At 38.7% G+C, this 15,513-nt stretch overlaps 1 protein-coding gene across 5 annotated transcripts in view; it reads right to left on the reverse strand.

The window, feature by feature from the left end:
* The window catches only part of Pcgf5 (polycomb group ring finger 5), a 95,997-nt gene that overhangs the window by 26,263 nt on the left and 54,221 nt on the right, over nt 1-15,513 (reverse strand). For all 5 annotated transcript variants that reach the window (XM_042689352.1, XM_042689351.1, XM_042689350.1 and 2 more), the window contains one exon: nt 3,167-3,263. In XM_042689352.1, coding sequence (XP_042545286.1) covers nt 3,167-3,263 — 97 coding nt within the window. The remainder of the gene's footprint in view (nt 1-3,166; nt 3,264-15,513) is intronic.

The following is a 15,513-nucleotide window of genomic DNA, read 5'->3' on the forward strand; positions in this document are numbered from 1 at the left end:
CAGCCTCCTGGATAATGGACGGTGGAGCCAACTGCAGTTGCAGGAGTGAGGCAAGCTGAGTCCAGAACCAAGTGCTAAGCCAGAGAGTGGTGAGGGAGAATGAGTGCTTTCTTCTCAAGCATTAATTTATGGGTTATGCTATGCAGCGTAACAGATGATGTACCCCTTCAAAATCTCTACCACAACTTTGATCTCTATTCCTCTTTTTGAACAATTTAGACCATCTGCCATTCTGTCTTCCTAGATACAAAATTTAAGCATTTATATTGATGTTTTCCTGTGGTGGCACCCTTTCTTTCCATGGCTTCATTTCTCTGGCCCGTTCTCTTGTCCCCACAACATGTGCCTCTAACTTCATGTTTTCTTGCTCAAGAGCATCACTTCTCTCTGATGTCAAACATGCACGTTTCCACATCTAAAAAAGCCATTTTTCTTGTTTAACTGGTGTCTTTTCTCCTATAGGAGAAAAAAATCTGAAACGTATTCTATATTGTTTCTGTCATATCTTCTGTATTTTACTTCTTTTATCCTCCTGAACTCTTAATACTGAATAAGATTATTTATTTAGTTATTTATGGCTCTGGGGTGTGAACTCAGCAACTTGCATTTGCTAAGCAAGTATACTACACTGAGTCACACTCTGGCTCTTTTTGCTTTAAGTTTTTTTACGAGGCTAGCCTTGGACCACAATCCTCCTTACCAATGTCTTGTACCACACCCAACTCATTTGCTGAACTCTGTGTTCTGTATTCTGTACTCTGAAATGTTCAATGGTCCCTCTTCCTTGAAGACCTCATCTACTTTTGTGACTTGAAAGTAACATGGAGGCAGTGAACCTTTTCTGTCTGTTTATCATGTCTCTCAGCTAAGCTTCAGCTCTGTATTTCCAATAGTGAGAATAGTCAATTACCTCCTCTTGTCACTTGTGAAGAACAGTTCATCCACATGCCAACAAAATACTCAACATTCCTCATACCTTACTTATTTTAAATTAAAGTTTTACATGATACACCTCTTCCAGATAGGCTCAAAATGAATGATCTTAAGTTCCCTCTCTCTTTTTAAATCATTTAAAATCAAATAGATATATAAAATTTTAAATTCAAACTTTTTTTACAACCTAATGTTTCAGGCCCATCCTGTTTCTTGACTCCTATAGTCCTCGAGGTAATTGTTAAATCCAACATCTTTCTTCTAGTGTTTACTTTTATATTTTTATTTTTAAAAATACATTATTATTATCATTATTATAATTTTTTGTCAGTTGTGGGATTGAACCATTATTATTATTATTATTATTATTATTATTATTTGTCAGTTGTGGGATTGAACTCAGGTCCTGAGTACTGTCCTTGAGCTTTTTTGCTCAAGGCGAGCACTCTATCACTTTGAGCCACAGCACCACCTTGGTTTTCCGGTTGTTAACTGCAGATAGAAGGCTCAAGGACTTTTTTGCCCAGGCTGGCTTCAAACTGCCATCCTCAGATCTCAGCCTTCTGAGTAGCTACAATTACATGCATGAGCCAGTGACTTCTGGTTTAAAAAGACATTATTTTTACTGCTGTTTAGATTTCTGACAGGCTGGGAAGTTGGCTCAGTGGTAGAGTGCTTGCCTCGCATGCATGAGGCTCTGGGTTCGATTCCTCAGCACCACATATGCAGAAAAAAGCCGGATGTAGCATTGTGGCTCAAGTGGTAGAGTGCTAGCCTTGAGCTGAAGAGCTGAGGGACAGCACCCAGGCCCAGAGTTCAGACCCTACGACCGGACCCCCCCCCCCAAAAAAAACCCAAAGAATTATAGATTTCTCTGACTTCCTTTTAGGAAGGATAAAGGTTTAGTTTTCATCCATCATCCTGCTATCCCTTTCCTCCCAACACATTTTCCTAATCCCACCTTCCCAATATAATTTTGTTGTTCATCTATATTTAACTAACCTAGTTTTATTTTTGTTTACTAACACTGTTCAGACGATTATCATTATAAATAATTACACAGGTGGGGGCGTACTCAGTGCTAGAGTACATGCTTGGCTGGATTCAATTCCTAGCATGTGTGTGTGGGGGCTGGGGGGGAAGAGGTCCCTGCAGTCAGCTTTGTGTATATTTGTGTGTCTGTGAGTATATACATGCATAGTAACTGTTTCCTTTTCACTGTCTATAGACTTAATCTCAAACACCTTTGCCTTCCAAATAATCTCTCTCTCTTTTTTTTTTTTTTTTTTTTTTACTACATCTAAGCATCAGGAATCAATTAGTTTCAGTTCTTTTCACAGAGACGTTCCTTAATGTTCTTTGTCTTTTTGTTTGGAAGGCAGGGTCCTAAGACTGGGACTCAAAGTCAGTACCTGACTCTTTTGCTCATAACATCAGAGCCACATCTCCAACCCCATGTTCTTACATCTTTTGGGTCCTCTTAAGCCAGTTTAAGTCTGATCTGATTCATGGTCAGTCAATAAAATCTCTTCCTCACACATTTTCTTTTTTCTTCTCTTTTTTGGAAAGGATTTTAGTATGTACATCAGGCTAGCCTTGAACTCACAGTCTTTCCTCCTCAATTACATACACTATTGATTCTCCTCTCTCTTGCTCAAAATTACTTCATACAACTATAACTCCTGGTTAAGTCTACCTCTTGTTCAAAATTATTTCATAGCTATACTTATAACTTTAGGTTATCTGCCTTTTCACAAATTTGCACTTGCACTGTGTCTGGAAGAGAAAATCATCATATCCTTTTAGATTCAGATTCACAGCTCCAACGTGCCTGTGAAGCCTCCAGGAATCTCACCCAAGTTCCCTATGTGTTTATCCTCATGCTCCCCTGGATAGCACACTTCTTTCTCCTACCCATCTCCATTTTCACTCGTGGCTGATGAACTTTTTCTCCTCAATGAACAAAGCATGAAGTAAGAAAGCACTATAGCATATGCATCTGCGAATAACTGAACTAAATTCATATAGAAAGCCCCCATAAAAAGTTGGTTTACCTTGCAAATGTATATTCCAAATATGTAATAGTCTTATTTTTAACTTTTAATAAAATACTTAAAAATGAAATAAAATTCCTTGAAGTTCATAATATCTAAAACATCTGAGTTAAAATATCGAAAATAGTATGATACACAACAAAAACTAGTCTAATTAGACAAACTATACATTTCCTTACCTCAACATTTCTAATGGATTTGTTTCATGAACTTGGTTGCCACACCTTGGACAATCATTGCTATCTTCAAAGTGCTGGACAATGCAAGTCTTACAGACTAAAAAGAAATAAGATAATAGGTAAAATGTATCACTGAACTATCATTGATGCTTAACCTTCAACTGTAACCAGAAATAGTCTTAAAAATTATCGACTCTAGGTAGAATATTATTTCTTTGGTTTTTTTTTTTTTTGCTTTAATTTTTTTATGTGAAAATACCATACAGAGGGGTTACAATTACATGGGCAAGATAATGAGTATATTTCTCATCAAGCATTGCTGCCTCCTCCTTTGCTTCCCCTTCCCATATCTCCCCCCTTCCCCCGGCACTCCCTCTCTCTCCCTCTCCAGAATACTATTTCTTAATCAGATTTGATATAACCTTAAAATTATGTTCAAATGAAACCAACTGAAATGAAAGCCTATTGTTATAATACAAAAAGCATATACCATTTTACTTTATTAAATATCTTCATAAACTAAATATCACTACTCACACTCCTTTTGAGAAGCTGGAACATTTACACAAAAGGTGTTTTTCTCATTTAAAGAAGTAGGATAGAAAAAAATAAACTTCGTTGAGTTACCTTTACTTTTTGCTGAGGATTTATTTGAATGCAACAATAATAAAACTTGGAAGGGCTGGAGGTGTAGCTCAGCCTCACTGAGAAGCACTCACCTCTCCTCTGGGAGTGAGGCACTGAGTTCAATCCCCAGTGTGGGTGGGGAAAGGAGGGGGAAGAGAATTTTCAGTATGTTTGGGAGACTTTCAGGAGTGAGCAGGATGCTTCTGGGATGAAGTGGGAGTGACAGTGGAATTCCTCCTGGCCCTTTTGTACTCACAGGTAACATAATTGCACAAAAATCCCTAATTCCACAAGGTAATGGTTATCTGGTTGGTACAAAAGTACAAGAGGTAGACTGGAAGAGTGACTGAGAAGCTGAAAGTAACATTTTAAACAAAGCTCACAAACACAGATAATGGAAATATGATTGGTGAATCTGGTGCCATAAACCCACACAACCCCACATTTTCTCGAAGTAACACTAATCTCTCTCGTTACAAATCTCTTTCATCTTTTACCCATTATCTATTATGCCAACTGTTTCGCTCCATTTTACATACACACAGCACTTAACTATACATAATTTCAACCCAAATTCCTATCCTGTTACCTCTTCCTTTTATTACTGTGTATAAACCCTCATTTTCTCTGTGTATAGATTGGCTACTCATCTCTTTCTATCACTGCATTCCACATTACTCCTCTTCCTCAACTCAAGCCCATACTATTTAAAACAAGTGAAAGTTTATCTAAACTGGTCAAGAGCAAATACTAGGTAGGATCCCTACCCATATCACCAAGAGTAGCTCTGAAAAGTCAAATGCATCTCATATATTGACCAGAGCAACAATGGCCAAGAAATCTAAAATTACCAAGTATGAAATTTTAGAATCATTGTATAGATATAGAAAATAACATCTTATCATTTCTTCTACTTATGGATGCAATGGATCCATAAGATTTATTGCATGTCAGGCATTATACTAAGACTAGGAATGCATAGGTGCACTTCATTGTAGAACTTACAGTCTATCTAGAAGGGCAAGCAGATAATTTTAGTTAATGATAAATGATGTCTTTATGCTATCCAAATTCCACAAAGTTAGAGACAAAGTCCTGGGGTCTAGCAGCTACTAGACAGAGTGGCCAGGGTAGGCCTCCCTAATATGGTGATGTAGGCAGGTGTTTTGTTGGATGAGTGCACTTCAATATAGCTATTTAGGATGAGACCCCCCTTTGCTATTCTCCCAAAATTGTGGTAAACAATAGCACCTCAAAAAAATCTGTTTAAAAGCTTAAATGTGAAATTACCCTACTGTTATCAAATGCCTATCACTCCTGCCTCCTTAATCTTTTAACCCCAAGAGGATTAGTAAATGCCCATTTCCTGCTGAGTGCTGGGGATATAACCAAGACCTTGCCCATCACATGCTAGGCAAGCACTCACCCTGGGTTCTCAAGCACCATGGGTTATATCCCTGGTCATCTAAATGTCTTTGTAAAAGTCAAAATACATTTCTTGAGGAGTTGCCTTTTAAGGCAAGCTGAAGTAGAGAACGAAGAAGCTACTTCCTTTAGGAACTTGCTGGTATTTATTCTTTTTTCTGGAGACACTAGATAAGTTTCTGAAATTTGGAAAGCTTGGAAGAGAGGCAAAAAAGGACAGAGTGAAGGAGCTTGACAAAGCCTGATCCTGACAGGTGCTCTGAGCCTTCTGGTTCAAAAGCTTTACTACACTCACTGCATTTAGCAACCTCTAGTTGTCTACCAGCCTTGACCAAACAAAAAGGTACATGTCATGTCCCCAGCAAATCCTCATGTAGGGTCAGCTAAAGCACTAAGTGTAGGATCCAATCTTTTTAGGAGCAAAGGTCTAACTGAGGTTGCCTGGTGAAACAGATGTAAGGCTTAAGCATCCAAAGATAATATAGTTTTAAGAATAAAGCTTTAGTAATTATTACCGGCCAAAGAAGCACCACTACCTAGAAAAATGACAGAGAATGTTAATCTATATTCTAGATCGTGTCATGCCTCATTCCTGTAATCCCAGACACCTGGGCAGAAGATATTAGAAGTATTACAGTTTGAAACCAGCCTGCACATAAGGTTAGTGAAACCCTCCCATCCCTTCCCATCCCATCCAACAAGCCAGATGTAGCAGTACAAGCCTATAGTCCCAGTTATTTGGAAAGCACAAGAAAAGGACTGTGACCAGCTCCAGGCAGGAACAATAGACCCTAACTAAAAATATATGTTTAAAAAAAGGCAGGGTAAGAATGATGACATGACTCAAATGGTAGTGCCTGCTTACCAAGTATGAAGTCCTAAGTGCGAACCATAGTACTATAAAAATCACAGCAACATCTGATATACAGTATAGCATTCCACTTTTGAATATGAAAAAGAAAAGCTTTCTGTATGTCCAGTTACCTGCCTGCTCTAGAGAATGACAGTATAAAGTCTTAAATACAAGGTTTCTGATAAGAATTTTTTGGGTCCGGTCATGGGGCCTGAACTCTGGGCCTGGGCGCTATCCCTCAGCTCTTCAGCTCAAGGTTAGCACTCTACCACTTGAGCCACAGCGCCACTTCCGGCTTTTTTCTTTTTGCTTATGTGGTGCTGAGGAATCGAACCCAGGGCTTCATGCATGCAAGGCAAGCGCTCTACCACTGAGCCACCTTCCCAGACTTGATAAGAATTAGAGCTTCCCTATGACCCAGCAATCCCACTTTGGGGCATTATCCAAGTGATCACAAACAAGACCACACTAAAGCTACCAGCATGACTATGTTTACTGCAGCATTATTTACCATAGCTAAAATATGGAACCAACCCAGATGCCCCTCAGTAGATGAATAGATCAAGAAAATGTGGTATATATACACAATGGAATTCTATGCCTCCATCAGAAAGAATGACATTGCCCCATTTGTTAGGAAATGGAAAGACTTGGAAAAAATTATATTAAGTGAAGTAATCCAGGCCCAAAGAAACATAGGTCCCATGGTTTCCCTTATTTGCAATAACTAGATATATGTCTGAGTCAAGCAGAAAAGGTAAGATAAGTTGATGTTAGGGAAATAAATCCTAAGATATGTATTCAAATGTTTTTTTTTTTTTCTTTCATGCGATTGTTTCTAACACATTTATATGATGATTTCTTTGTTGCTTTGTATGTCCTTCCCCCACAGTACAACCCCTGCTTTCACTGTATTTGATATCGGTATAATTTGTGGAGGGGAAGGGAAAAAAACAAATCCTTTAAATAGGGATACAGGTGGACCCACTGCAACAATGAGATGTACAAGTCGTTATGTGGAAAACGAACTTTACAACTTTGTTGGGGAGGGGAGGAAAATTGGGGGAGAGGCGGGGGAAGGATGGGAAGAGAAGGGAAGGGGAGAGGAAAAAAAGAAAAAGAAAAAAAGAATTTTTTTAAAGTGTTTTTCAAAAGGTCAAAAACTAGCTTGTACTACTTCTTAATATTTTTTTCTGTAGCACTGATGATTGAACTACAAATATGCAAAATCGTGCATAAGCTAGGAAAGTGCTCTGCAACTTGAGTTATGTCCCTAGATCCCTTCTGGAATTTTGTTTTTGAGACAGTCTTCTTGCTACCTTGGCCTAGGCTGGCCTCCCACTAAATCCTAGACCAGGCACTGGTGGCTCACATCTGTAATCCTAGTTATGCAGGAGATTGAGATTTGAGGATCAAGGCCCAGCCCAGGCAGACAAATCCGAGACTTTTATCTACAATAAACTAGCAAGAAGCTGGAAGTAGAGGTGTGAAAATGGTGGAACTAAATTTATAGCCATTTTTGAAAACAGAACAATTAAACCTATTCAAACTGTTTTAAGAAGCTGGGAGACAGGATGAAGGAGAGAGATGGAGGAATTAGTTTTGTTAAAATGTATTATATGTATGCATGAAAATATCACAATTAACCCCCCTGGCAACTAATATGTGCTAATTAAAAAAAACCAAAACCTTTTTTTCATCAATAGAAAACTGACCCTGAACATAGTTTAAGTCTTAGTTTATAATCTGAAATCTGTCCTTGTGGTACAGCAATTTAAAAAAAAATTAATAACATCTCTAAATGTTCAACTTCTATACTGGTTAACTCAACTGGTCTCTGAATGATGTTAAAAATTCCTTGTGTATGGTTAGTCTATGTATGGAAACAGACTAGAGTCTCCATTCTCATCAGTCCCTCTAGAGATAAAATACCACAGCCACTTGAAACACCTGGTTCAGAAATAGAGTTAGGCTCTCCAACCACAGCCACAGTTGTGAAACCACTTACATAACCAGTGCTAACATTTATGTCAGACTAACCAAACATGAGGCTCTGGGCTGGGAGCTTTATACTATGGTCTGTTACTGGCCCCCTTTAGTAAAAGAAGAACACAAACTCAAGTGTACTGGATTTGAGAAGGCTGTGCATGGCCGCCAGGCTATCAAGCAGAGATGGCATCCAGGCTTAAAATCTAAATCACTTTGCAACATACCTTAGAATGAAAAACATTAAGGCCATTGTATCAAGATTTCACATATTGGGGCTGGGAAGGTGGCTCAGTGGTAGAGCACTTGCCTTGCATGCATGAGGCCCTGGGTTCGATTCCTCAGCACCACATAAGCAAAAATAAAAAGCTGGAAGTGGTGCTGTGGCTCAAGTGTTAGAGCGCTAGCCTTGAGCTGAAGAGCTGAGGGACAGCGCCTAAGCCCAGAGTTCAGGCCCCACGACCGGACCCCCCCCAAAAAAAAATTCCACATATTGATTGTGATGCTAGAGACCGAGGCCCAAGGCCTCACCCAGGGAAGACAAATGCTCTGAGCTACACCTCCAGTGCAAGACTATCTTTAGCTGCTTTTTTTTTTTTTTTTGTCCGTCATGGGGCTTGAACTCTGGGCCTGGGTGCTGTCCCTCAGCTCTTCAGCTCAAGGCGAGTGCTCTACCACTTGAGCTACAGCGCCACTTCCGGTTTTCTAGTGGTTTATTGGAGATAGGAGTCTCACGGTCTTTCCTGCCCGGGCTGGCTTTGAACCGCGATTCTCAGATCTCAGCCTCCCGAGTAGCTAGGATTACAGGCGTGAGCCACTGGCGTCCGGCTTCTTTAGCTGATTTTTATCTTTTGCTCATCACAAACTAAATGAGGTTTACTAAGTGAATTCCTTACTTCTTAGATCTGATCATGGTCATTATTCAAATTAGTAAGAGAAATGACCACTGTGTCATCTAAAGCAGTTTTTTCTCCAATTCAGAAAACAGGCATCACAATCACCAGTGAGTTTGTAAAGAACAGCTTTGCAGGTTCTCTCTACATCAATTAAATCACAATATCTGGAAGATTAGCACCAGGAATCTAACTCTGCAAAGTCCTTTTACTGATGTGGCAGAAAGATAACTGGGAAACATAGGCCAGGAGGAGGCCAGGAGTTGGTCAGAAACAATCTTTGTGGCTAGCACCGGTTAGATTGCTCCATTACAGGATTGGGATCTCTGCTAAAACATAATGAGAAGTCACTTAATTATTACCACCAGGAAATCAGTGTCACAGGATAAGATATAAGAAAAAGATGTGACCAATGTACCTATATAGCATATTTGCATGAGAAGCTACAGTAGTACAGCATGGCTATTCCAGATAATCTGGGAGACAGACTGCCTGTATCTGAACCAAACTTTGCCATTAGGCATATTACTCTTTCTGTGCTTCTATGTATACAGGAGATAACAAAGGTATCTACCTCACAAGGTTCTTATGGAAATTAAGTGAGATAAGGCATGTGACAATTTGTCTGATATCTTCTAAGCACTCAGAAAGCATTAGCGATTATTATAAATTAGATTGCTAGTTGAGCATAAAATCAACATAAGGAAAATCAACATAAAGTCCTGAATGGCATCATTCAGGATGATTAGTTTGATATACCTATCTTAAAAAATAGTAGATAATCTTGTTAATGGAACTTGAAATGTCTATCATTGTTGGTATTAATTCTATTAATTCTCTGCAGCAATTTCTATATCAATGATAGACTTGTAACTCAAGTATGATGTTTTGTTTCACCTCAGTGGGACTGCCTATCTTTGTGTATAGACACTTCTTTTCCTTAGTTGAAATGGAGTTGGTGGATTTCTATCCAAAGTGACCAGTACTTCTCCATTAGGAATTCCTCCCTTCATCTTCAATCTAACTCCAATATTGTCCCACCTGTCTAGAAATTAGCTTATTGTCTCTTTCTGATCACTGAATATACCTGTTCTGATGCACTATTATGTATGGATTTGGTAGGTGCATGATCAAAGCATTATCCTACTTCAGTACTGTCAAGTTCTTGGGGGCCTCTTGGCAACAGGTGCAAGACCATCTGTTGTTGCCATCTTGGATGTATGGGCCCACCCTCACTTCTTATGTGTTACAGAAACAGAGCATCTCAACTGTGAAAGCTCAAAATAATCTACACAGGGTTCTCTTTTTGATAATTCTGATAATACTGAAAATAAAACTATAGCAGTCTTTCACATGTCCTTTGCACTGGCATCCTTTAGTAATGCTGCCTACTAAGTGGCTAAGTATGACTTCCTTTGTTAAAGTCATCTAGTTGAGTTGGTTTTATCTGTCAACTTGGAAGCATGGTTTGTTTGGGTTTTTTTCCACCTTTTTTAATCACTATGCATGACTTTTTGTTTTGCAGTACTGGGGTTTGAACTCAGGGTCTCTTGCTTGCTAGGTAAGTACAATCACTTGAGCCACATCCTCAGCTTCTTCTTGCTCTATTTTTCAGGTAAGTCTTCATGCTTTTGCCCAGAGCTAACATCCAGACAGTAATTGTTCTACTTAAGGATTTCTGCATAGTTCAAATCATAGGCCATGCCTGCTTTACTGGCTGACATTGAGACTGGGTCTCATTAATTTTTTGCCAGATAGATCTGTTTCTTCATTCATTAATTTTTTGCCAGATAGATCTGTTTCTTCATTTATGTTTGTATTTTTATTTTTTGCTATTCTGGAGACCAAACTCAGGGTCTTGCACATGCTAGGCAAGCCTTCCACCATGTAGTTATATCCCTAATCTCCAAGTACCACTCTTGACAACATTCATTCTACATAATCATTCTATATCATTTCTGTTTTGAAAGCTTTACCTAGTAAGTTTTATAAGTAAGCTGTGATCATGTGCAAAAAGAAGAGGCAAGCTGGGCATGGGTGGCTTACACCTGTAATTCTAGCTACTTAGGAGGCTGAGATCTGAGAATCACTGTTCAAAGCCAGCCCAGGCAGAAAAGGCCATGAGACTCTTATCTCCAATAAACCACCAGAAAACCGGAAGTGGCACTGTGGCTCAAGTGGTAGAGTGCTAGCCTTGAGCTGAAGAGCTGAAGGGCAGCTCCCAGGCCCAGAGTTGAAGCCCCATGACTGACAAAAAAAAGAAAAAAAAAAGAAAAGGCACTAGTTTCTTGTTTTTCATATATTATAAATATATTCCTAAATATGAAACTAATATTTATTTTTAAAATTCTAGAATAGCTGCAATTTGCTTCTATGACTGTATTCTCTATTAGTGAAAATCTTGTCTCTTATGTTGTTACATATGTTACAATAGAAAGCAGAATCGTTTTTTATTGAGTAGAATGCTGAATAATAACAATTATTATTTTAGCTTGGACAAATAGGCTGTAAAATGGACTGAGTAAGACAGAATCTGAGATTTAAGTATGGTCTGGGGAGATCACACTGGGCAGGCCAACAGGTCTTTGAAAGGTCCCTAGTGTGCTAATGTAGGAGGTGGTGGGAACTTGGAGATACAAAATGCAAAGTTGTGTGCAATTTTGTCACATATTTTATTTTGCTCATAGTGATATTTTTGTCCCATGCAAAAGTGAATACACCAATCTTTTTCCTTAAAAAATATATTGGGGCACCAATGGCTCATGCCTGTAATCCTAGCTAATCAGGAGCCTGAGTTCTGAGAATTGTGGTTCAAAGCCAACCCAGGCAGAAAAGTTCGTTAAGACTCCTATCTCCAATTAATCACCAGAAAACCAGAAGTGGAGCTGTGGCTCAAAGTGGTAGAGTATCTAGCCTTGAGCAAAAAGAACTCAAGGACAGTGCCTAGCCCTTAGTTCTAACCCTATGACCAACAAAAATACTTGGTTTGGGGCTTGTGGTTGGGGGGAAGGGAAGAGATGGGTGATTGATCTTGATCTCTTAATAGTTTTACCTAAGAAGTTTGTTCCACAGGACCCATCCCTCCCTGCCCCCTCCCACCTTGTGTGATTTGAGATATGTCTTTCTGATTCTACATATGTTTCAGCTGTGGTATGGAATTGTCTGTAGGCATCACTAAAGGCCAAACTCATGGGACCACTCCATCTTGAACTTTAAACCTCTAGGATGGTGGGCTAATGTCTTTCCTTTGTTAGTAGCTACTCTAAGGCATTTCATTGTAATATTGAAAAGCTGGAGTAAAATGTTCTTCTTTGGTCTTCCTAGCTTAAATATACTAGAATCTTGGCTAAATCCAAATTCTGCTTCCACAGATTAAAGCTGGACATTGTAGAAGAAAAACATGCAACCATGGTGGTCTCTCACCTTAAATTCATGGTCATGAACCTCATGAAGGATTTTCATCTGCAAGGCAGTCATACTCAATGCCCCCAAGTCCATTATTCTCCTTGCCAGTACTTCTCCTCTCTCCTCCAACCCCCATCAAATCCTCCTCCATCCTCACTCTCCACTGAAGACCTCACTCGCTATTTTACTGAAAAAAGGAAAAAAGAAACAATACTGAATCAAAGAGAACTTGCACCAACACACCTTTTTACCTGCCAGCATCTACACTTTGTGCTTCTTGTCTATGAAAGTTTTCAGAATTTTTATACCTATCTCAAGGCAATCTCTGCCTTGCCCACTATACTTCCTTACCATGACCTACCTAAGCACCTACTGAAGATTCTTTTTAGCATGCAAACATAATATCCTTAGTGTAAGAAAACACATTGTGGACTTCACTTCCAAAGCATCAGTTACTCCATTACTTTGTTTTCTTTTGTAGTAAAATTCCTTGGACGAGTCACCTATACTTCCTCACTGAAAATCCTTTCTTCCCATTTTTTTTAAATGAAGGGTTCTGGTTAGCTCAGTGTAGAATATCTGTCTTTCATTTGTGAAGCTCTGGGTTCAATTCCTAGTATTATCACCACTGACACAAAAGAAAGATAAATACTTATCTATTCCTATCAACATGGTGAAAACTAGGGAATTAAAAATTTACCTCCTTCATCTATCCAGACATTCATTCCTGCTATTTCACTGAAACTGCTCTAACCAGAGCAAAGGAAGGGCTGACACGGGTCTTCTACACTCAGACTTTCCAATACCATATGAAGATATATTTATGGTTTCTCAGGCCAGACTCTTAACTTGACTCCTTTATCACCTTTTCATGATCCACAAACAACTCACTAGAAAATATAACTCTACTTTCAGGAAATGACAATTTTACCACCACAAACTCTACCACCACCTTGGTGCAGCCATATTTACCATGATGGACTCCTAACAGGGCTATTTTCAAGAATAGTCTGTGTGGTTCTTTTCAAACATAAGTAAGACCATGCCATTCCTCTACTCAAAACTGTACTTGAGATGAGGCTTCATTTCTCTCAGAATTTAAGTCAAAATCCTAAAGTGCTTCTGTAAGGCCTGTGCACTATGTTTCATGGCTCATACCCATCCTCAATACTAACACTTCTCTGCCCTTTCCTTTACTCACTTCTGTACTGACATATGGACCTCCTTGCCATTTCTGAAAACGTCAGACATATTCCTGCCTTCGTCTTCAACCTTAATATTCCCTCTTCCCCAAACACTCTTCCCTCAGATGTGTGATAGGCTAACTCCTTAAGTCTTTGTTCAAATGTCACTCACAGAGAATTTTTAGGCTTCCTAAAAATTGTAGCACCTCACTGACTCTCCAATTCCCTTTGCCCAGCTTGATTTTCCCTCTTCCTACAGCATTTATCACCTTCAATTATTTGACAAGACCAGGTCTCCAGTGCCTAGAACAGGACCTGAAAGAGGAAGTGCTCAGTAAATATTTATGGCTCCCTTTAGTATTCACAACAAGAGTTAGTAATTAAGTACATTTATTGATTACCTACTGTGTGTTGGGTACTCTGTTCTAGACACAATCTTGGAGGCTGGCAGGCTTGTTAAGAACAGCAAGTCAGTAGAAGGGTATTGCTATAGGTCAGATGGAATAATACAGGGTCCTTAACCAAGGTAATAAAATGTGAGATGGAGGTAGTGAAAAGTGTTTGGACTGTGGACGTTTGGGAGAGAGCACCAGGAAGATATGGCTACTACTAGAGAGGGAATGCTAAAAGGAGTCAAGTCAAAAAGCATAAACTGTTAGTTGAAGAGACACAAAAATTATGTCAGTCCAGAAGAGTGTTCTTGAATTTTAGTCTATCACAGAATCTGGAAGGCTTGTTATTCCAGATATCTGTCCTTCTCCCCAGATTCTGATTCAATAGGTCTACAATGAAGCCCAAGAATTTGTACTTCAATAAGTTCCCAGTTCCCAGGCGATGCTGTTGCTGACGGATGCTACTAATCTGGCCACTGCAACTTGAGCAGCCTAAGACTTTTAAACACTAAATAACAGTCATAAGTTCTCTGTACGTTGATGAAGTTACTGTATTAGTATCTGTTCAAGTAAAATAAATGGTAGTTCTTAAAATTTTGCCATTGTATAATTATTTCTACATACAACTACACAAAATCACCAATTTTAAAATCAATTATATTTATTAACCCTTCTTTTTTGTATGTAAAAAAATAAAACAATATTTTAAATTCATTTTTTAGTTAAGAGATAACTGTTATAATGTCTGAAAGGACTGAAGGAAGAAAGCTTTCCTTTCTTGAACCACAGAATTCATGTCTGTAAACACTTTTTGTTTGTTTCTTTTTTTCTTTTTTGTTGGTTGTGGGGCTTGAACTCTAGTCTTGGGTGCTGTCCCTTAGCTCTTTAGCTCAAGGTGAGCGGTTTACCACTTGAGCCACGGTGCCACTTCCAACACTTTTTTTTTTAAGAAAAGAATTATCTTATTCCTAATGTGACCTATTTACAAAGTTTAAGATCTAATATATTGCATTCATCACATCTAAGCTACAAAACAAATCTACTTTGTCCTTAGTTTACATGAAATCTTTCATTTTAAGTCAACCTATACAATTACTATCCTATACACTCTACATTAGCTTCAAAAAATTTCTCAAGACCTAGTACAATAGAAAAGGCATCTCTAAATCTAGGACCACCAGCCTAGCTTCTAGTCCCTTGAGTCTATCCTCTCCCTTTCTAAGACACACAGAGACCTAAGTAGATTCTAGGAGGCAGACTTTCTAAATTCATAGTTCTTAGCCAACATTGTCTACATACATTTCAAATTACCTACCACTGTTTGAATATTTGAAAAACACACAATAAAATAATTAATTAGCTATTCATTTATTCATGAATGTTTTTATTGAGTACTCCATTCTAGATAGCAAACAAATTTATGTGGGAAGCAAACTTGTAGCACATCTTGAAGGGGATGAGTTTTAAAGGCTGTGTAACTGCTAGCAAGGCCTACACGAAAAGAAACTCAGGCCAAGCAGAGTAAACAGTTGAACAAGTGTCTTCAGATGCATGTGTTAAAAGGTAGGGAAGGAAAGGATTA

The sequence above is a fragment of the Dipodomys spectabilis genome, unplaced genomic scaffold (genome assembly GCF_019054845.1).
Source record: "Dipodomys spectabilis isolate Male_0828 unplaced genomic scaffold, ASM1905484v1 ptg000125l, whole genome shotgun sequence".
Taxonomy (NCBI): domain Eukaryota; kingdom Metazoa; phylum Chordata; class Mammalia; order Rodentia; family Heteromyidae; genus Dipodomys; species Dipodomys spectabilis.